Raw genomic sequence first — 23101 nt, forward strand, 5'->3', positions numbered from 1 at the left:
AAACAATAAGCAAAGTGGCTAACGAAATAGCTGCTTAAAAAATTTAAAGGGAGTGTTACCACCTCCGCCTCATTGGATAGGGCCCACTCCACTGATTCCAGCACAGTTGGAATTTTTTCTCTAGCCCTCACCGTTCCCGAGCAATCACTGCTGTTAGCAGAGAGCAAAATTGTGCTGAAACTATCAGGTGGGCGGTGCCTGATCCTCTGTTCCGGTTTAGAACCGCCCACTCGGTAGCAGAGAGCTTAACTGTGCTGATAATAGAAGCTGTGATTGCTTGGGAATGGAGGGGGCTAGAGAAAAACTGTCAACTGCGCTGGAATCAGCTGGAAGGTGACTATTGAAAGATGCAAAGAGTGGAGGTGGTGAAAGCGTCCCTTTAAATGGTTTTATTGAATTTATACACAAATACTACCCATCATTAAGAACTATGGGGCTATAAGGAGGACTACAAGTATTTGCACAGCACCTAATACTACTCACATCCTCTGTAAACTAAACATATGAACAGCGCACGCCTCTAAGCCACCCTGATAAGGCGTTACAATGTACCAGGCAATATGTGCTAACAGTCCACAGGGTACATGCAACATAAAAGCATTTACTATGGACTAGCCTGCAGCAGGTTCTGCCTACTGTCCGTCCTATAATGGGTACAGGAGCGTATGTGGCTGGAAGGCAGGGATAGCTATAATGCTCGGAGCCCATCTCCCTGCACATATGGCCATGGTAGTGAGAATATGGGGTGATACGCACTATGCGTAATCTGCCAAGGTAGCAGAGGAAAGGAACAACTAAACCTAAAAATAAGATAAAAAGAAATATATACTTGCCTGTCGGTCACAAGAGTCATCTGCAGATGCCTGAACAATAATCTACTTTAGGAAGTTCTTTCACACCTTGTTTTACGTATCAGTGGAGGGCGGCGGAGGTAAAAGGTCCTCTTTAAGCCACACCCCTATCCGAAATCAAGCACTTTTCATCCCAGGACAGGCTCCTCTCCACTGATTCCAGCACAGTTGACATTTTTTCTCTAGACACCACCATTCCTGAGCTATCAGCGCAGTTAGTTTTGTCACCTGATATGGTATCTAGACTCCCCAATGTCAAGTGGGTGGTGTCAGATAGGAGCAGGCAAGGGGGCGGGATTCAGAGCTATGACAGCGTAAGCTCTGAGTGGCACCCCATTGTCTACGCCTGCCTGCCAACACCCTCTTGACATTAGGGAGTCTAGTTAGGATACTGCCAAAACAAACAGCACTGATGGCTCAGGAACGGTGGGGACTAGAGAAAAAAATTGCACCTGTACCAGAATATGTGGAGGTGGTGAAAGGTCCTTTGTAAAGGGGATGAGGCTTCATTTTGGAGGATGTAATACCCATCAGCCAGAGGGAAAACAGTTTCAGGCCTGACCCTTTTTCTAACACAAGACAAGGGACCAAACTACGTAGAATACAGAGAGCCCTGAAATCTGACAAGGAGATCAAGGAGGGAGGATTTTTTTAAGACATCCAGTAGCGTCGCTGGACAGGTGCAGAAGACTTCATGGAATTCCACCTGACAGGACCGCCAATGGAGGCTTAGCTAGAGGGTGCAGCATCAAATATGAAGTCAGGAAGGAGCGGTCTTGTGCATTGTAGTCAAGTTACAACAGAGAACTCGATAGCTGTACTATGTGGGCGACAGCGAGGACAAGCTGCAGGATCTGCCGGCGCTTCCTAGAAAACCAACTGCAACTGCTCAACGGCCCAGAATCTGAAGTGAATCTAATAAAGATGTCTGCACCCCCTGAAAAGCAATGCTGGAGCCGGGGCAGACATGGTCAACAATGGAGATACAAACACTCCTATGTAGCTGCAGATTAGTCACCGCCTGTATCACTGCTATAGAGTCTCCCTTATCTATAATGGGACCGACAGCAGATATCATGGGAACCAAAGCCAGAAAGAACTCACATTGTAGGTGACCTGGCCAAAAACCAAACAGCCAGTGATTATCTATCCCTATCTACAAGACCCTCTCATATACCGCTACACACAGAAATGCAAGGAACAGAACCCCAACACTAGTAAATATTAGGGGACCAGGCCCCAGAGGTCACCAGGAGCCTAACAATAATAACCTGAAGAACCTCCAGTATTATACTCCAGAGCTGCGCTCACTATTCTGCTGGTACAGTCACTGTGTACATACATTACATTACTTATCCTGTATTATACTCCAGAGCTGCGCTCACTATTCTGCTGGTGCAGTCACTGTGTACATACATTACATTACTTATCCTGTATTATACTCCAGAGCTGCACTCACTATTCTGCTGGTGCAGTCACTGTGTACATACATTACATATCCAGTATTATACTCCAGAGCTGCGCTCACTATTCTGCTGGTACAGTCACTGTGTACATACATTACATTACTTATCCTGTATTATACTCCAGAGCTGCGCTCACTATTCTGCTGGTGCAGTCACTGTGTACATACATTACATTACTTATCCTGTATTATACTCCAGAGCTGCACTCACTATTCTGCTGGTGCAGTCACTGTGTACATACATTACATTACTTATCCTGTATTATACTCCAGAGCTGCGCTCACTATTCTGCTGGTACAGTCACTGTGTACATACCTTGTCTCCAATCAGAAGATGTGCTTTTGAGTCCAAGTCACGTGGTGGCCTAAGGTGGTGGAGAAAAAGACAAAACTGTTACATACCGGTACACACGTTGCGGCACATACGTTATCATTGGTTGACAACCTGCGGCTTCAGCGGTTGTGATACTACGACTCCCATCATGTTCTGCATGTAGCTACTCCTCACTTTTGCCTTTGAGGACTTCCCAGCAGAAAGTCCATGGAACTTTTGTTTAAAGAGCCTGTACAGTTTGGCCCCAGTTCAGACTGCAGGTTTGCCTCCCCATAAGACCCGGACACCGCACGGTAATGACAGTCAATGGGCCTCATTGTTTTCTGGGAACTTCTGCATTCCTCAGTCGCCTATGGAATGGAGAGAAGAGCCAGAAGCCAGGACAATGCACCAGCAGGGGGCGCCGGTGAGGCAGACATGAAGCCTATTCAATCAGCTCATTTCCATTCAGTCAGCAGCTGGAATCTCAGGAATGTAACAGCTGGGGATTCTTTGTGCGGCAACTAAACTGTGATGTCAGCTCTGTGGCACCTCCGATATTCCCCAGGAAGTCCCTATGGCCGCCTCTTATATAGCTGCCTGCAGGGAACGGCGGGCAACGAGCCCTGACCCCACCCTCGAGTACAGGGAGGACTGAACATATACCCACCGCCCGTCACAGCTGAGGCCCTGCCACACCAGCCATCTTTCCATAGGCTATCAATAGGTTATCAGTGGGGGTCTAACACCTGCGACCCCCGCCTACCACCTGATATAAGAGGCTGCAGCCCCTTCCCAGTTCAGATGGCGTCCTGTTTTTGGTCACATGGCAATGAATGGGGCTAAGCTGCAATACCAAACACAGCCACTATACAATGTATGGCGCTGTGCTTGGTATTCAGTGAAGAGGCCACAGACATTGCAGCCGCTTTGACCAGTCGGGGCGAGTTTTGATAAATTGAATAATCTGATTATGCAGGGACTCTGTTACTCCTCCTGGAATTGTACAAATAAACTGAGACCTGGGTGCTACCGCTTCCCATGTCATAAGAGTTTATCATACCCTTCTATTAATTCATTCCTACATTTCCAGGAGGAACCACAGAGGGATGACACAATGTAGCTTTCTATGGAAAGATCCTCAATCACTTATTTTACAGGACTGTAATTTAGCTAAAACAAAAATCAGCAGTCAGGAAAGGTCACAGGGTCGCTTTAAAGGGAGTTTCAAACCACTGTCATTGTGTTTTGGGGGTGGGTTTCATTCAGGGACTTTACCCGATCGATTTCAATAAGAATTATGTAATGCAGGGGTCTCAAACTCGTGGCCCACGGGCCAAATGTGGCCCTCACCTCAATACATAGCTCCCAACCGTCCTGCATTTAGCGGGAAAGTCCCGCTTTTATACTCCTGCCATGCGCAGCTCCCTGCATGGCCCTTTCACTAGGGAGGCGTCTTAGTGTGCCAACTGGAAGATGAAGGCATGTGCCGTCTAAAGGTACTGAGAGGGGAGGGGAATGTGAGATGCAGGGTGGAGAGTGTGTGTCTGTGTGTGTCTCTGAGTAACCCAAGGGCAGAGATGGAGGGGGGACATGAAACTAGGGTCACAGATGGAAGGGGAACATGAAACTGGGTGCAGAGATGAGGGGGGTATGAAATTGTGGGCAGATGGAAGGACATGACATTGGGGGCAGATGGAGGGGGGACATGAAATTGGGGGCAGATGGAGGGGGCACATGAAGCTTGGTGGCAGATGGAGGGGGACATGAAGCTTGGTGGCAGATGGAGGGGGCACATGAAGCTTGGTGGCAGATGGAGGGGGACATGAAGCTTGGTGGCAGATGGAGGGGGACATGAAACTGGGGGCAGATAGAGGGGAGACAAAATGGGGCAGATGAAGGGAAATCTGAAATTGGGGGAGAAGTGGTGGGGGGAGATGAAACTGGGGGTAGATGAAGAGGGGCACTTAAACTGGGGACAACTGGAGGGGGCATTGCCCACAGTTTAAGGTCACCGTCCAGCTAGTCCTACAGTTTAATGTCTGCTTCTAGCTGCCCGAGTTTAATGTCCCCCTCTAGTTGCTCCCCGTTTAATGTGCCACTTCAACTGCCATTAATTTATTGCCCCCCCTCCAGCTACCCCCCCTGTTAATGTCCTCCAGCTGCTCCAGTTTCATGTCCCCTCTAGTTTCCCCCAATTTAAACTGGGGCACGAGGAGAGGGACTTAATACTGTGGAGCAGTTGGAAGAGAACATTATAATGTGGGGGCCTATAATGTACGAGTGACTGTAGGCTTACTGTGTGGGGGCACATGAAAAAAGAAAAGAAAAAAAAGAATGAGAATGGGCGGAGTCAACATAAAAGTGGGTGGAGCTAAATTTGCTGCGGCACGCATAGCTTGTGGAAAACCTGATGCTGCCCAGCCTCACCCAGACTCTTTCCAGCAGCCCCCAGGTAAATTGAGTTTGAGACCCCTGATGTAATGCCTCATTCATCCTGCGGAGGTGCTGTAGGAAAATTGCTCACTTGCTGTAGTGCTCCAGCCCAGATTACAGCTGGTCGACAACTTTCTAGTGAGCCCTTCTAACAAAAAAATGGTTTCCAAAGTAGGAAGGATCCCTTTAAGAAGAGAAGATTACCATCACGTCATATATTTTATAGACGGTCGGACTTACGTGGGTGGAGTCGGATCCCGTTCCTCAAAAATCGGGAGCTTAGGCAACTTTGGGTTTTTCCTCTTCCCTAAGTAATAAAAAAAAAGAAATTGGGTAAAAATTTACACAAAAAAAAAAAAATGTAAATTTTTTTTTGTACATGTAAAAAGGCAAAACACGCAATAAAACAAAGCCATGAAAACTCTCAGCACACCTGACAATGGAGGGGGCGACATCACTGCTTACTCAATAAACAACAGAGGACGGGCCCGGCCCGGGTCACCAGGCATTGCTGAATGGTTGATCATGTGTGGGAGGGGTCTGACTACACAATGACAAGGACCATTACTCATCACTGCTGACATGACCTGGCCCTATGACACACACACTGAGCATGATGGAGGCGACATGTACAAAGGAGATGGAGGAAAACATGGCTGCCTAGTTACTGAAACAGCGCCTCACTTATCCACAGTTTGTGTCTGGTACTGCAGCTTAGCGAATTGACCAGAGATGCAAAGCCACAACAAACCCGTGGTACCAGGAAACAGTCAACAAGCTGGGTGAACCACTGGTTAAATGGGGAATGAGGTGATAAATGCTAGAATGGCGGGACTCCGACCACAGGGAATCCCCGGTCATCCTGAGCCACAAGACTACGGTTACGAGAGACAGCCAAGCATGAGTCTAGGGAAGTCTATGGAAACGGCTGACGCCATTAGCCTTTCCATTATTCAGGTCTGCAGTCCGCTAGGAATCCCCATAGACTTTAATGAAAACTTGCAGGGTGTCCGTCAGGTTTATACTGAAACCAGAGGATTTTTTTTTTTCTTCCAATTTTAGACAAAATCTGCGACGGAGTATTTTACAGAGACTATAAAGCAGGTGTGAACCAAGCCCAAGAACAGAATTTGGCCAAGATTGTCAATGAAGTGGCAGAGAACACACTCAACCCCGGCTCCGTTCAGTCTCCTCTTAGCTGTAGAGGGGGAACATGTGGGCCCTGACACTGGAAACTGGTAATGGTCCCAATGGACAGGCAGCCACCTTATGTAGCATTTAAATTGTACAGTGCTGCGGAATATGTTGGTGCTATATAAATAAAATGTATTATTATTTATCAAAGCTTCTCCCAAAACATCCCTTTAAGGCAGACCTTACACCACCAGTTTGTTTTTTATCCTTTAATAGGCACTGCTTCACTGAATCTGGCACAGTTCTAATTTTTTCTCTAGCCCTCACCGTTCCTGAGCAATCAGTGCTGTTAGTTTTGGATATGCTCTTTAGGCTCTCTACTGTGACACCTCCCACTAAAGAGCATATCCAAAACTAACAGAACTGATTACTCAGGAACGGTGAGGGCTAGAGAAAAAATTCTAACTGTGCCAGAATCGGTGAAACGGATCCTATTAAAGGAGACAAAGTTTACCTTTGGGGTCTCAAGTGATTAAAATGTGATAACGTACAACGTGATGTTTAAGTGAGACATACTAGAAAGCCAAAAACTTCAGAAACACCAAGCAGCACAAACTAAAAACACAGCAAAAAAACCCCATCACTAAATCATCAACCCTTGTACTCTAGAAGTGATACTGGCCAACAAGATACTGGCCACTTTTGGATCGGACCTGGGAAAGTAGTTGGGGTAGTTGGCCCATTTAGGCACAGAACAGAGATTTAATTGGTTGGTACTGGGGTTATAACTACGGCACTACAGAGTTTGAAGCCCCATATAAATAGAGTGTTGGGCGCGCATGCGCACCGCCCCATGGAGAACTACCAGGTTAACAAGTACCAGCATGGAGACACAGGATTATGTAGAGCCGACACCCTGTATCCCACCCCTGCTGACAGAGGTTTTGGTCTTTTATAAGGTGACAGCAAGCAGAGATGCTGAAATTCCACTTGTAGATGTCCAACCAATGTCGCGTCTACAAGTTTAACCCTTTATAGTTGCTATAACAGGGTCTATGAAGTGCACTGTAAAGGGTATGTCCAGGAGAGAGAGAGAGACAGAGACAGAGAGAGAGAGAGAGAGAGAGAGACTGTGCGCTTGTGGAAAAGTAACTGTATGAACACGCTGCTTTGCTTATATTTAACATCCTGTATTACAGCCCAAAACACCATTCTGCTGGTTACCACAGGAAACAGTCAGCAAGCTGATATATGACATATCTGGAAAACAGGCATGTGGAGATTTAAGGTTTCTGCTGCTAAGCATGCAGAATAGTGAGTGCAGCTCTGGAGTATAATACAGGAGATGTAATGTAATGTATGTACACAGTGACTGTACCAGCAGAATAGTGAGCGCAGCTCTGGAGTATAATACAGGATAAGTAATGTAATGTATGTACACAGTGACTGCACCAGCAGAATAGTGAGCGCAGCTCTGGAGTATAATACAGGAGATGTAATGTAATGTATGTACACAGTGACTGTACCAGCAGAATAGTGAGCGCAGCTCTGGAGTATAATACAGGATAAGTAATGTAATGTATGTACACAGTGACTTGCACCAGCAGAATAGTGAGCGCAGCTCTGGAGTATAATACAGGATAAGTAATGTAATGTATGTACACAGTGACTGTACCAGCAGAATAGTGAGCGCAGGTCTGGAGTATAATACAGGATAAGTAATGTAATGTATGTACACAGTGACTGCACCAGCAGAATAGTGAGCGCAGCTCTGGAGTATAATACAGGATAAGTAATGTAATGTATGTACACAGTGACTGCACCAGCAGAATAGTGAGCGCAGCTCTGGAGTATAATACAGGATAAGTAATGTAATGTATGTACACAGTGACTGCACCAGCAGAGTAGTGAGCGCAGCTCTGGAGTATAATACAGGATAAGTAATGTATGTACACAGTGACTGTACCAGCAGAATAGTGAGCGCAGCTCTGGAGTATAATACAGGATAAGTAATGTAATGTATGTACACAGTGACCGTACCAGCAGAATAGTGAGCGCAGCTCTGGAGTATAATACAGGATAAGTAATGTAATGTATGTACACAGTGACCGTACCAGCAGAATAGTGAGCGCAGCTCTGGAGTATAATACAGGATAAGTAATGTAATGTATGTACACAGTGACTGTACCAGCAGAATAGTGAGCGCAGCTCTGGGGTATAATACAGGATAAGTAATGTAATGTGTGTACACAGTGACTGCACCAGCAGAATAGTGAGCGCAGCTCTGGGGTATAATACAGGATAAGTAATGTAATGTGTGTACACACTGACCGCACCAGCAGAATAGTGAGCGCAGCTCTGGAGTATAATACAGGATAAGTAATGTAATGTATGTACACAGTGACTGTACCAGCAGAATAGTGAGCGCAGCTCTGGAGTATAATACAAGATAAGTAAGGCAATGTGTTTATAAGCTACTTATGTATACATGATGTCGGACAGAAGGACATACACTTTACAGATGATCACAATGTACATGTTGAAAGCAGCTTCAGCGAGTCATAAGACAACCTTGCTCATGCACACAACACGGACAAGTCACCCGACAGACTCACCAACTCCTTTGCTTGTCGGCGCCTTCTTCATGTAACCAGGAGCTGTGTGATAAATTAAAGGATCACCTACAAATGAATAGTGTTCAACTCCAGTTCAAAACATGCTGAACACCAAACCAGTATCAGAAGCGACATTGGGGGAAGACGTCGTCTACAGATGGTCAATAAGGTCCATCAGCTCTAGTGAGATCTGCAGCATCCGGTTATAAACAGAAGCCACACTGGTAATGTGAACACGGCCTAAGATCTGCAGGGAGTGACGCTAAAGTCTGGCTACTAAGAAGCGTATCGAGAAGCCAAGAGAACAGAAAATAATTTAAAAAAAACCACAGAAGAAGATATTGAGATATTGGAGGCAAATGTGAATACAGCTATATTCCTTTATTTTTAAGTCTGATACCCCTTTAAAGGGAACCGGTTAGGGCAATTTTGAGCTGACAGGTTCCCTTTAAGCAGCTGGCCAATATAATAACTGGATATTGATTCCTCGGGTTATCCTGGACTGTGATACTGAGCTCCATTGCCACCTCTCAGGCAGGGACATGCTCATTAGTCGCAGACTCGAACGAGGCTGAGCTGCAATACCAAGCACTGCCACCATATAGCGTATGGCGCTGTGCTTGGCAAGTAGTGAAGAGGCCACAGCCATCAACTTCATAGTCCCCGATAACCCTTTAATGCCTTCGCAGCGCCCAAAACTACATAGAAATTGTGTTGATTTTGTGAACTCATCATAAGTAGTTACTCCAAACCTGCACTACCATCTTCTACCACTTCCAGAGGCAAAAACACCTAAGCACCCATGCAACAGCGCCCCCCCAGCTAGATCTGAAACGCCTTTACGAGCAGCAATGCTGAGTAATGTGCTAGTCAGGCACTGGGGAAAGCTGGGTGACATCCATTGCTGTTAATCCTCGAGACACCAACAGAATACAAAAGCATCTAGAAAGACGTCACAAAAATTACCCGGCGTTAAAAATGCAAAAGGTAAACCCCGATATCTGCAGCATCTACAGCGGTGAGATCAATGGCCAGAAATGTAACTGTTAACCCACGCACTGCCAAGGACATGACTGATAAGACAGGAAACTGTGGTTCTGATTCCCTGGTAATCGAGGATCTGCGTCCCCACCCCCCTCGCTTTGTCACTACAACACCTGCAGCCCGGGAAACCCTAGTAAAGGTCAGCGGCATTCCCCTTAATATAAGGACTTGTTATTAAACGAACGTTACGGCGCGCCTCTGTCAGCTCTCTTATGTTACCCTATATGAGCACAACGCAGTTCAGGCATACATTATATACAATAGGGTCTATAACAGAGGGCCTGCACCTCCCAGCAGGGGATAGGCGAGACCTATCTGATCTCTTGGGGTCTGACCCCTGGAATCCCAAATATTAAATATTTGGACATCTCATTTAAGGTCCTAGAGAACCCCTTTAAAGAGACCTTTAAGGAGATATCGAAATACATAAAATTGCCGGCCCATCCTTAAGATTCCTAGTGCAGGGGAGGAAGCTTTCTGCTCCAGCAGGCTGCCTCTCAGTCACATACAAGTCACATCTAAGGTCTGGGGACTAAAAACAGATGCCTTGTAGGACACCAAAAAGTGTAAATTGTTTTGATTTTTTTTCCTTCTGCTTATTCCTTGGGCGAGAATTGGAGGCCCCAATATACATTAGATGCTCAGCAAGTCCGAACCAAATTGGGAGGTATTAGCTTTACACCATGTTCACATTAGTGTTGGGTGTCCATTCGAAGACCAGAAAAGCGGTCCACTAAAATAGTGGACACCAGAGCCCAGTGGGTGTCCATGGTTTTAACTGAAATCACGGGACCAAAAAGTCAGGATTGCAAGAATTTTTAGTTTGCTGATGGATGTGACGGACACAGATATGACCCCTCAGGAGGCAGTTGGCACCAAACTACACCTAGACTGACACTTCCTATACATGTCCATGAAAATTCAACACAGATTGTGATATAGCTCTGTACAGGACTGGTCAGAATTTTTGGGGTGGCTGTAGTGATCCTGGAAGTAGGGACTACCACAGGAGGCACCACCTGCACTGCACCAGACATCACAGGAAGCACCACCTGCACCAAACACCGCAGGAAGCACCGCCTCCACTGGACCAGACACCGCAGAAAGCACCGCCTCCACTGCACCAGGCACCGCAGGAAGCACCGCCTCCACTGGACCAGACACCGCAGAAAGCACCGCCTCCACTGCACCAGGCACCGCAGGAAGCACCGCCTCCACTGCACCAGGCACCGCAGGAAGCACCGCCTCCACTGCACCAGGCACCGCAGGAAGCACCGCCTCCACTGCACCAGGCACCGCAGGAAGCACCGCCTCCACTGGACCAGACTCCGCAGGAAGCACCGCCTCCACTGGACCAGACACCGCAGGAAGCACCGCCTCCACTGGACCAGACTCCGCAGGAAGCACCGCCTCCACTGGACCAGACTCCGCAGGAAGCACCGCCTCCACTGGACCAGACTCCGCAGGAAGCACCGCCTCCACTGGACCAGACTCCGCAGGAAGCACCGCCTCCACTGGACCAGACTCCGCAGGAAGCACCGCCTCCACTGGACCAGACTCCGCAGGAAGCACCGCCTCCACTGGACCAGACTCCGCAGGAAGCACCGCCTCCACTGGACCAGACTCCGCAGGAAGCACCGCCTCCACTGGACCAGACTCCGCAGGAAGCACCGCCTCCACTGGACCAGACTCCGCAGGAAGCACCGCCTCCACTGGACCAGACTCCGCAGGAAGCACCGCCTCCACTGGACCAGACTCCGCAGGAAGCACCGCCTCCACTGGACCTGACTCCGCAGGAAGCACCACCTCCACTGCACCAGACATCACAGGAAGCACCGCCTACACTGCACCAGACACCACAGGAAGCACCGCCTCCACTGCACCAGGCACCACAGGAAGCACCGCCTCCACTGCACCAGACTCCGCAGGAAGCACCGCCTCCACTGGACCAGACTCCGCAGGAAGCACCGCCTCCACTGGACCAGACTCCGCAGGAAGCACCGCCTCCACTGCACCAGACACCACAGGAAGCACCGCCTCCACTGCACCAGACACCACAGGAAGCACCGCCTCCACTGCACCAGACACCACAGGAGGCACCACCGACACCTCTCCCCACAGGGTTCCTTTGATTTTATCGAGAAGCAGAACAGAAAGCAAATACACAGGCGTCCTATTCATATTCTCAAACCATAAAAAGACGGGTCTATAAAGTTGTCAGCAGCAGCATCAAAGAGCTTACACATCCAGAGCATACACTATTCCAGCATCAACTGGGATTTCACTTTCAAATTCTAGATTTTTTTGTTCCCTAAGACTCCGGGGAACTTCCACTAAATCTCCCAGTTCAGTCTCTTTCTACTAAGTGGATCTTATCATTACAACCCGAACTTAAAAGGGATCTTACTTGTTAGAAGGTTCCCCTGACAATAAACTGACGACAACGGGATGTGATCCGCGGGGAGATCAGACAGTAAGTGATGAAATTCTCTGCAGCGCCACCACAGGGGGAATGAAGCATTACACATTGTCCATTCATAGGAGTGGGCTGCCTCTATAATGCAGGATGGGTCAAGTCCTCCAGATGGAAAGTCTGCACGAGATCCTGAACAGAGGGTCCCAAAATTACCTAACAGGGTGTATGGAAACTGATTTTTTGCAAGAAGACTGTTCTTTAAGCCCTTAAAGGGGGGTTATCCAGGCTTAAAGGGGCTCTATTCCTAGATTTACGTGTTATGAGCTAAAGGTATATTCAGGTGCTGCTATTAGGGTGCATTCACACTGAGTAAACGCTAGCTTATTCTGAACGTAAAACACGTTCAGAATAAGCGGCGTCTAAAGCAGCTCCATTCATTTCTATGGGAGCGGGGATACGAGCGCTCCCCATAGAAATGAATGGGCTGCTTCTTTCACTCCGTGCAGTCCCATTGAAGTGAATGGGGAGTGCCGGCGTATACGGCAAGCTCTGCTCATGCCGGAGCGTACACGCCGGCACTCCCCATTCACTTCAATGGGACTGCACGGAGTGAAAGAAGCAGCCCATTCATTTCTATGGGGAGCGCTCGTATCCCCGCTCCCATAGAAATGAATGGAGCTGCTTTAGACGCCGCTTATTCTGAACGTGTTTTACGTTCAGAATAAGCTAGCGTTTACTCAGTGTGAATTCACCCTTAGTTTGTAAAAAGACCCCCCCATTTTTGTTAATTACTGTGGAAATCGATATGCAAATGAGCTCGATCGTGCACAGTGGGCGTTCCGTGCACCCTTTAGTGTCATAGCTTCTGGGCGCCCACTGCTCTTCCTTGTGCCTCCAAAGCCGCCCTCCTCCTACTTCTTCACCGCCTGCATCGTCGGTGGTTTGTATTGAAATCACGCGCATGCGCCATTTTCCTGTAGAGAACATTGCGAGTTGGCGCTGGAGTATGCGCAGTAGCGTGCCGGAGGGAGCGCTACTGCGCATGCGCGTGATTTCAACAGAAACCACCGGCGATGAAGGTGGTGAAGAAGCAGGAGGAGGAGAGTTTGGAGGCACAAGGAAGAGCGGTGGACGTCCAGAAGCTATGACACAAAGGGGTGCACAGGGTGCCCACCGTGCACGATCAAGCTCATTTGCATATCGATTTCCACGGTAATTAACAAAAACGGGGTGGTCTTGTTATAAACTAATAACAGCACCTGAATAACCTTTTTAAAGCCACCGTCAGCCCCCTCCCCGGACCTACAATATGGGAGCGGCGTAGAAACAAGTTGCACCCGGTGACTATAAATGACCCCTCCAGAAGGCCCATGGCAGGAGATCCGCATCATCTACAGATGTCACAACACGAGGTGTCCATCATGACGTTGCCTAAAAGCTGCCATCAAAAATTTCCTTCCATCCCCTCCACAGTCCTACAACACTTTCGTTACCGACGCGGCGCAATTTATACGGTCTGAGTGAACTTTTTCTCCTTGGTAACGCGTCTGCGAGACCCTCGAATATTTTTATTGATTTTCAGGTCTTAATCACATCGGTTTTTCACTCCCATTTTATAAGGGCGCGATGAACGCTCTTAAGTGTAACGTACATCCGTATAGACGTCGCTGAGCTAGATGTGTATTGTGACGCACGTAGATGTATCATCCGTATAAACGGAATCAGCCAATGACGCCGTGAGGCCAGCAGACTGGCACAGAAGTTGCGTCCATTCACAACGCAAAAAAAAAAAAAAAAAATCAAAAAAAAATCTGCTAACTCAGTATGTGTGAACCTGGTTTGCTTCCCTGGTAGTCATAGTTACAGCGGCGTCCTTCCGTAGCTAATAATACAGCGCCCGCTCCTCTCCCCAGCCATCGTAACGCAGGATCCGTTCCCATAAGCAAAACCCCACAATTATCTGTTCTGAAAACACAGTATCGGGAGAGCGCCCTCGCCAGGCAGTGACCACCTACACAACAATAAGAAGCAGAGGGTCACAGAAACGTCCTAATGTTAGGCAAACCCCCAGACTTTGGTGGGACTGGCCAGAAATGTGACGTGGAGAGAAGGATCGGGCAGATGGATTTCATCATGTCCGATCCCTCTCTTCTTAACCACTTCCCGGACGTATATAGTCTATGGGCGGTCCGGAAGTGATTAAACTGGATCTGTCAGCTGAATATGCCAAGTACATCTGGTGGCGTACCAGCAACGCAAAAACTAACATGGGGTGAGCAATTTTTGGAGTAGAAGTTGGACAAAAAAAAAAGTTACCAACTCCAAAAATAAAACGGTAACTTCTAATGATCTCAGGCTCGGTTCACATCGGCGCCCGGTCTCCGTGCGGGCATTCCGTTCGCCATTCCGCAAGGCGTCTATAGTCTATGGGGTCCACAGGTTTCCTAAGGTAACCGCTTATTTATGTGCTGCACAGATGTGAATCGGGCCTTAAAGGGATCCTATCAATCAGATGGCATTTTTTGTGCCTAACACATCGGAATATCCTTAAGAAAGGCTATTCGTCTCCTACCTTTAGATGTCTTCACCAGTATGCAAATGAGTTCTCTCGTAGCACTGTGGGCGGGCCCCAGGCTCAAACAGCACTTGGGGCGTCCCCAATGCTGCGAGAGTACAGCAGCGTCCTCTTCAGCCTCTTCTTCCGGCGGTGGCTTGTAACTTCTAGGCCTCGGGCAGAGCCAGACTGAGCATGCCCACAGGCCACGAGAGAACTAATTTGCATACCGCAAAGAACCGAGATTGTAGGAGAACGGCGGCGCGGAGAAGATGACGAAAGGTAGGAGATGAATAGCCTTTCTTAAGGCTATTCCGACGTGGTACATAGAAAAAAAATTGTGTTTAACTGATAGGATCCCTTTAAGGCTATTCCGACGTGTTAGGCACATAAAATGCCATCTGATTAATAGGATCCCTTTAACAATTAACAAGATTGTACAATTAGATTTAGAACTTGTTACATATTTACGTTCACAAGTTTTTTGGGGTAAATATATTTTGATAAGCAGTAACATTTTTGGGGGCGGCCGGGGGGATTTGACCAGAACACATACATTTGCACAATGCAGTATATATTTTTATCACGTGCAATGTACTGGATATCTGTGGGAGTGCGGACTTCTATGTATACGGGGGAGTCCTTGTCTGTCTGTGTATGTTATATAATTTATATATGTTCTTATAACTTTTGTTCCCTTCTGTCCCACAAGCGAACTGTCACCTGGGATGTCTTGATCCCAAGTACAATGTACTGCAATATTTCTGTATTGCAGTACATTGCACATAGGCTCAGTGTACGCCATAGGGAAAGCCAAGGCAACCCCTCAGACCCTGTCATCCCATCGCAAGTGATCCGAGGGGCCAAAGAGGGTTCGATCTCACCACCTAACCTCACAGATGCCACGGTTGCTTTAGATAATGTCATGTGATGGGTTAAGCCATTGAGGTTCACAGTATTTTCCGACTTCAGCGGGTTGTCCCGGGCCTCAGATATCTAATAGAGCCAAGACCCAGACTGCGGGTTCAGCTCCTTTGCCCACAGTATCGGGCCATTACTATGCTGAGCGTTAACTATACTCTCATTGCAATATAGTAGTATGGTCCTAGGTGGCAGACCCCGACCAAATCTAAGGACAGCTTAAAGATACCACCAAAGTTGCCTGCCTTTGTAGAGGTATCCCACAATCTAAGCCTGGAAGATCAATGCGCCCGGGGTCTGCATAGAAAATACTTCATTTGCACATTAGTCAGCTCAGGTGTATTTTCTATACAGACTGCAGGGTTGGCAGTGAAAGTATACATAGAGGCGATGAAACTGCTAAAAGTCATAAGCACAGCCCTTGAAAGAGTCCCAGGGCCCCCACACAGCAGAATCGGGCACTGCTACCAAACTGGGGGCAAGGAACGGAGGACTCCATGCTGGAACGGAGGACTGGGAGAGGAAAGTATCACCCATTTTTATTTTAGCACCCCTCCAGGTGTTTTCCAGTCCGTCTGAATTATCCCTTTAAATAAATACAAGTCACCTGTAAAATGAAGACCGTGCACCGAAAACCTCCCCCAGGCTGCCCCGTTTTTTCACATCCAATTTTGATGCAACTGCACTGTGTGAATGCGCCCGAAAACTTTGCACCGTGCATGAAATCCGAGGAGAAAAAAAAAATGCCCTCCTTATTACTATTATTTTTAACCATCCCCTTTGTGAGTCATTAGATACAAGCAGACCCCCCCTCATTTCTAACCAACCCCAACCATTCAGCCCAAAATAAACCTAGGAAAACACTTGACGGATCCCATCAGAAGCAAGCCAAGACTTCTAAAGAATCCACAAACAGATTTCACATTTAATCCCCCCCCCCCTCTCTATTAACCGGCGCTAAGCGTCCCCCAGATTTTTTTTTTCCAGTCTGAAATTTCATTGGCGCGCCCGGCACTGGCAAGGCCTTAGGGGCCGGACTGCAAAAATAGTCTTTCATAAAGGAGGTTTTAAATAGCTCGGTGTATAGAATGAGCGGCGATCAATACCGAGCCTGACTGTGCAATGGCAAAGAAAGGAGAGCAGTCAGGAAAGCCAGGCTGTCAGGAGGAGGGGGACGCTACATGTCAGGAGGAGGGGGCTAAAGTCAGTCACAGCCCAAACTCCCTCAACAAATGGCAGCAATGCAAAAAACTCCATCAGGAACAGAGAGCAAAAAATATGCACAAGAAATTAAACTCAGATTTTTTTGCAGATTTACAGTTTTTTGTTTTTTTTTTACATTTACAACCATTTTACTGAATGCAGCTTAAATAAATGCATTTGCAATACTTGAGAAAACTAAAATAAATTGCAAAATAAAATGCATTTTACCATTTTATTTTCCGCGCTCCGATTATAGGTTGCAATCCTGCGTAATAGTAAAAAAAAAAAAAAAAATCCCTGAAATATTATAACACAAAATGCAAACTAAAACAAAAAAAATAATATAAGGATCATTTTTCTTATGTGTGGCCCAGGGTTGCAATCCTGCACTGTAATAAACAACGCAACGTAAAATGAAGGAAAAAAATCCTGCAAATATATTTACAAAATGAAAAAAAAATTATTTATGCACGCACCAGACGATAGATTGCAATCTGCAATCCTGCGCTGTAGAGAAAACAACAGAAATGCAAAAAAAAATAAATCCTGCAATCTGAAAAACTAAAAAAATAATTTTAATTTTTCACACCCCTCCAACTACAGGTTGCGATCCTGCAGTACGGCAAACAACATAAAAGTATGCAAAAAAAACTATATATATATATATATATATATATATATATATATATATATATCCTGAAATCTAATCTAAGGAAAGGTGCAAGAATAATTCACCATCGTGCAGAATAAATCACTAGAGACGTAACACCACCACAATGCAACCGTGCACCAAAAAAGTGCATGCAGATTTAACCCCTGCATGGAAGGGCTGTGCAAGATCTGGCTGCAGGAAACTGAAAACTCCACTTGGAGCAGTGCAGCCATGGCTGGGCTGAGGATTGCACTAGGAGTGGTGATCTCCAGACATGTTGCATGGAAGCCCTGCCTTGCAGGAACTCTGCAGAAGGGCAGCCAGCAAACAGGAAATGCAACTGCACCAGGGAAGGCTCCAACTTCCTAATGCACTGGCACACTGCTGCCTGCCCTCCTGCCCTCTCATATGCACAGAGTTGATTTTGCATTTGCCCCGTGGAAACTCCAGCAGGCTGCCCCTTACCTCCTTTACCAGGCTGAGACATTCTCCCCTTTGCTATGATGGGAGGGGGGAGGGGTGCACAAAAGACTTTGCCTCTCCTCTCTTCTCCTCTCTCTCTTTCTCTCTAGTTTTGCAACAAAGATGCAAACTGCAGGCTCCAGATCTTCCTGCAGGGCTGCTCGGGCTTGCAGGAGGTGCTTGCACGGGCTGTTCCTGGATTGCACAGCGATGCCCCCACTGGCGGCTGCACAGGGATGGCCGTCCTCTCCGCTCCGGGCTATAGGTTACCAGCACTTGCAGTTGCAGCCGAGATCCCGGGCTCTGCACCTACATGATGGGCCAAGGGCTGCCAGCTGAAAAGCTCCAAACTTGGAATCGGGGAAGGCACGGCGCATGCGCGGTTTCTGGGAGCGCTCGCGGGGCATGACGGGACGTGTAGTTTCAGGGGGAGGCGCGGGAGGCCGCCCTCTCTTACCCTCTTTTACGCCTTTAACACGGCTTTCTAAATAGGGTGACCCCGCTGAACTGATGGTCGGGGGTGTTTCATGGGGTTTCTGTAGTAATTTAGGGAGAAGGTGAGACTTTCCCCCTCAGATGGGGCCGGATGAGACTTTGTCAGGCGCCGCGATAGGCAATAAAGTTTTCAATGACGCGCCAGAGTGTTTGCGAAAAATCTCTGACTGGAAATAGTCCGGTGTGTGGTGAGATAGCCCGAGGTGTGGGCAATGGGGAGGCAGGACTAGGTGGCCATACTCCGTCTACATACACTGGACTCCTCTAACATCAGTATCTGCTTCTGGGAAAGCTGGGTGATACCGGCCACACAGAGGGGACATACAACAGGTCGTCACCCAACTTTCCTAGTGTCCTTCATGGCAAATCTGAACCAATCTCTTCCTGGGAAAGCTGGGTGACTCTGACAACGAATATGGCGCTCCTAACCATTGCAGTTGTCTTGTCACCCAGCTTTCCTAGTGTCCTGGATGGCAAATCTACAGCCGTGCGTGTATTGTCAGGTGCCGGGCTTTGCCAATGGTCGCTCTTGTTTCCCAAAAAGTAAATATTACACTGCGGGTGTTAGGATTAGTTCACACGTGAATACCGTGCGGCGTAATTTGGCCCGGAAAAAAATTATTATTATTCCTGAAGCAATTTTTGGACACTGAGGCGTTTTTTGGTAAATATCGCCATGCGGTTTTACCTCCTGGACAGTGAATGGACCTTTAAATACCACGTCGCGGTTTCCACTTCCCACGGAATCCGCCTCAAGAAAGGTCATGTCGGCAAAAAAAACGAACGCTAACCGTCTCCATAGACCACTGTTGTGAGGGGGGCGGGTTATGGCGTGGATTCCGCGCCATAATCCGCCCCCGTCTGTGCCCGTGTGAAGGAGCCCTTAAAGAATCAGGTCACCCAGAGAGGAGCCCTCTGACAAATTGGTTCCCATGTATTCAAAGGTGTTGAATTAGGCAATGGGGCGCGCCATGTCCTTTCTTTTTTTGTTTTAAACCTAAATAAATAGAGGCTGCAGCCCCTCCCTTATACAGACCTAAATAGAGACCGCAGAGGAGATCCCCTTATACAGACCCCCCTCATTTATACAGATCCAACACCAGACTCTCACTCCTTTATATAGACCCTCCCTAATTTATACAGACCCCCTGTCTTCATTTATACAGATCCTAAACTAAACCCTCTCACGCCTTATACAGACCCCCCCCCCCTCCTTTATACAGGCCACCCCTCATTTATACAGAACACCCCTTTAAACAAACCCCTCACCAGACCTTCCATTTATACACTCCCACCCCCTCATTTATACAGATCCCACACAAGACACCCCTCATTTATACAGGCTTCCCTTTATACAGACCCCAAACCAGATCCCCATCATTTATACAGACCCCCTTTTATGCAGAACCCAATCCAGACATCCCCCCTCATTTATACAGACCCTAAATTAGACCCTTTCACTCCTTTTTACAGACCACCCCTCATTCATAAAGACCCCCATTTATACAGACGCCTTCATTTATACATACCCTAAGCCTAGACCCTTTCACTCCTTTATACAGACCCCAAACCAGACCCCGCCTCATTTCTATAGATCCCACACCAGAATCTCCCCTAATTTATAAAGACCCCCCCTTTCCCATTTATAGAGATCACATACCAGATTCCCCTTTATACAGACCCCCAAACCAGACCCACTACCCCTCCTTTACACAAACCCCAGACCAGACCCTTCCCCTCCTTTTTATTGATCCCCTCCTTTCCTTTATACCGCCCTAGACCCTTTCTGCAGACCCCACACCGTACCCTATCCCCTTCCTACAGACACAAGGTCACATCCCTTTATACAGACCCTTCTCCCTCCACCATGCCAACCCTAGACCTTGACATTGTGTCATACAAACCCCATACTGTGCCCTATCCCCTTCATATAGACACAATGTCAGACCAGACCCTCCCCCTTTATACAGACCCCAGGCCCTCCCTCATTACATAGACCCTTACTAGGGTTGGACATATCATTGGTGTTCCCTGTGTACAGGGCCCAGTAGGTCGAGGGGCCTGTCTATTAGATTAGACTAATGACTTCTTGTCTGTTGTGGGTGGATTGTTAGAGACCTAGGGGGCGCTATACACTGAGATACTGGAAAATAAGGGGCCAGAGATGTTCATGCACAGGCTCTCATAGCCGTCTATGTCTTCCCTTGACCCTTCCGCTCCCCTATGTTTACACAGACCCCTCACCCTTCCTCTATCTGTATCCCCCCTTAGACTGAATTCTCACAGGGCGGTTTGTAGACTCAGGGGAAAACGCAATTGAAAAAAAAACAAAAACGCACAAACAAAGAAAGCAAGAGCTGTGACAATGGGGAGGGTGTATTACCTTGTACAGGGGCCATGGGGTGCAGCCGCTGCTTGGTTTATTTGTGCGTTTTTTCATTAACCACTTCATGACTAGGCCCTTTTGAAGGACATAACATTTTTCAGTGACTGGGAGTATTCACATCATGGCGGCGGCTTCCATAGCTACATACACAACAATCATTATAGCAATAGGTCTGTGTGCAGTTCAGTCCCATTTAAAGGGATCCTTCCATTAAAACCCTTTTTTTTCTCCTTAACACGTACGAATAGTCTTAAGAAAGACTATTCGTCTCCTACCTTTCGTCGTCTTTTCCACCCCGCCGTTCGGTTAAAATCCCGTTTTCCACCGGCATGCAAATGAATTCTCTCACAGCACTGGGGGCGGTCCTCAGCGCTCAAACAGCACTGGGGGTGTCCCCAATGCTGCGAGAGAACTCTCCAGCGCCGCCTCCATCTTCTTCAGGAACGGGCTCTTCACGTGTGTTCTTCCGGGGGTGGCTTCAAACTTCTAGGCCTAGGGCAAAGCCGACTGCAGATGCCTGGGCCACAAGAAAATGGCCGTTTACACAGTATTGTAAGCCATTTTCTTGTGGCTGCAGGTATGCGCAGTCTGCTCTGCCCGAGGCCTAGAAGTTACAAGCCACCGCCGGAAGAAGAGGCTGAAGATGACGCTGCTGGAGAGTTCTCTCGCAGCATTGGGGACACCCCTAGTGCTGTTTGAGCACTGGGTCCCGCCCCCAGTGCTGCAAGAGAGCTAATTTGCATACTGAGAAAAAACAGGATTGTAGGCGAACGGCGGCGTGGAAAAGACGACGAAAGGTAGGAGACAAATAGCCTTTCTTAAGGCTATTCCTACGTGGTACCTAGAAAAAAATTGTGTCTGACTGATAGGATCCCTTTAAGTGAATGGGGCTGAGCTGCAATACCAAGCACAGCCACTACACAATGTACGGCGCTGCACCTGGTAGTCATGGACAGGTCATAGTGTTATCTCAACATTGTAACCTCTTCAAACAACTAAGCTGCGGGGGTGCTGAGAGTGTTGGACCTCCACAGATCTGCTACGGAGGGCCTATCTAATCCTGAAGGCAGAGAGAAGTGTTCATAGTAGCCATGAATTAGGTGTATAACCTCACGTAAGAGACGACGCTAAAAAGTGACCTAATTCTACAACGTTCTTCCTTCAGGCTCAAATTCCATTTGTTACAAAACAAGAAGAGGACATGAGCGCCATCCCTTCGAGGCCCACCTCTTGCGTTCTGTACAGTGACAATAGGCGAGAAGCGCATCTCAATTCTGAGGGTAGGTAGACTGCTGTATAAGTGTGTAATAAATGTGCATTAGGTGGCGCCACAATACCTAAATGCAATCAACAGAACATAGACTGGGCCCTGTTCACACCTGTGGTCTATTTCCTGTTTATAATGCAAACCATGAGGCTTAGCTGGAGCAATGGACGCCACTAACTAGCAGAGGATCCCTCTGACTTACAATACAGCCCATGGAATACAATGGAAGATGTGACAAAGTCTAAGACACCGCTGTGAACATGCGCTTACCTTGCTTCCCCGAAAATAAGACGGTGTCTTATATTAATTTTTGCTCCCAAAGATGCGCCATGTCTTATTTTCAGGGAGTGTCTTATTTTTTTCAAAGAAGAATTCACATATATTGCTAAATATAAAAATTAACATTTATTAAATACTGTACAGTATAAAAATATTTTTATAGATTTGTAGAGCAGGCGATTTTGGACACAGGGATACCTAACATGTGCGGTATGTGTTTCACAGTATTTACATACTTTTATATGTGTTGTAGGGAAATGGGTTGATTTGAATTTTTAATACTTTTATTATATATATATATATATATATATATATATATATATATATATATATATATATATATATTTTATTTATTTATTTATTTTTTTGCATTTATTAACCCCCTGTAATACATTACAGACAGGCAACCTGCCTTCAAAAGAAATGACGATTTTTTGCAATGCAATTGCAAAGGTCTGATCACTAATGCAATGCAATGCATTACTGATCAGACCTTTTCAATTGCATTGCATTGCAAAAAAATCGTCATTTCTTTTGCAGGCTGCATAGAGCAGCCTGCAAAAGAAAAGCACTGCAGACAGGCCAGGGAGCCTTTACAAGGCTCCCGG

At 47.2% G+C, this 23101-nt stretch overlaps 1 protein-coding gene across 2 annotated transcripts in view; it reads right to left on the reverse strand.

Annotated features, from left to right (window-relative positions):
• Nucleotides 1-18422, reverse strand: part of MAP2K6 (mitogen-activated protein kinase kinase 6) — a 32748-nt gene extending 14326 nt beyond the window's left edge. The window contains exons 1-4 of one of the 2 annotated variants that reach the window (XM_075279262.1): nt 18070-18422; nt 8815-8856; nt 5306-5372; nt 2633-2681 (exon numbers count right to left, since the gene is read on the reverse strand). In XM_075279262.1, the coding sequence (XP_075135363.1) occupies nt 2633-2681; nt 5306-5372; nt 8815-8856; nt 18070-18091 (180 nt within the window). In that variant the 5' untranslated portion in view covers nt 18092-18422. The remainder of the gene's footprint in view (nt 1-2632; nt 2682-5305; nt 5373-8814; nt 8857-18069) is intronic. The other variant, XM_075279263.1, reaches the window with a different exon arrangement.
• Between the last annotated feature and the right edge of the window lie 4679 nt (nt 18423-23101).

The sequence above is a fragment of the Leptodactylus fuscus genome, chromosome 6 (assembly GCF_031893055.1).
Source record: "Leptodactylus fuscus isolate aLepFus1 chromosome 6, aLepFus1.hap2, whole genome shotgun sequence".
Taxonomy (NCBI): domain Eukaryota; kingdom Metazoa; phylum Chordata; class Amphibia; order Anura; family Leptodactylidae; genus Leptodactylus; species Leptodactylus fuscus.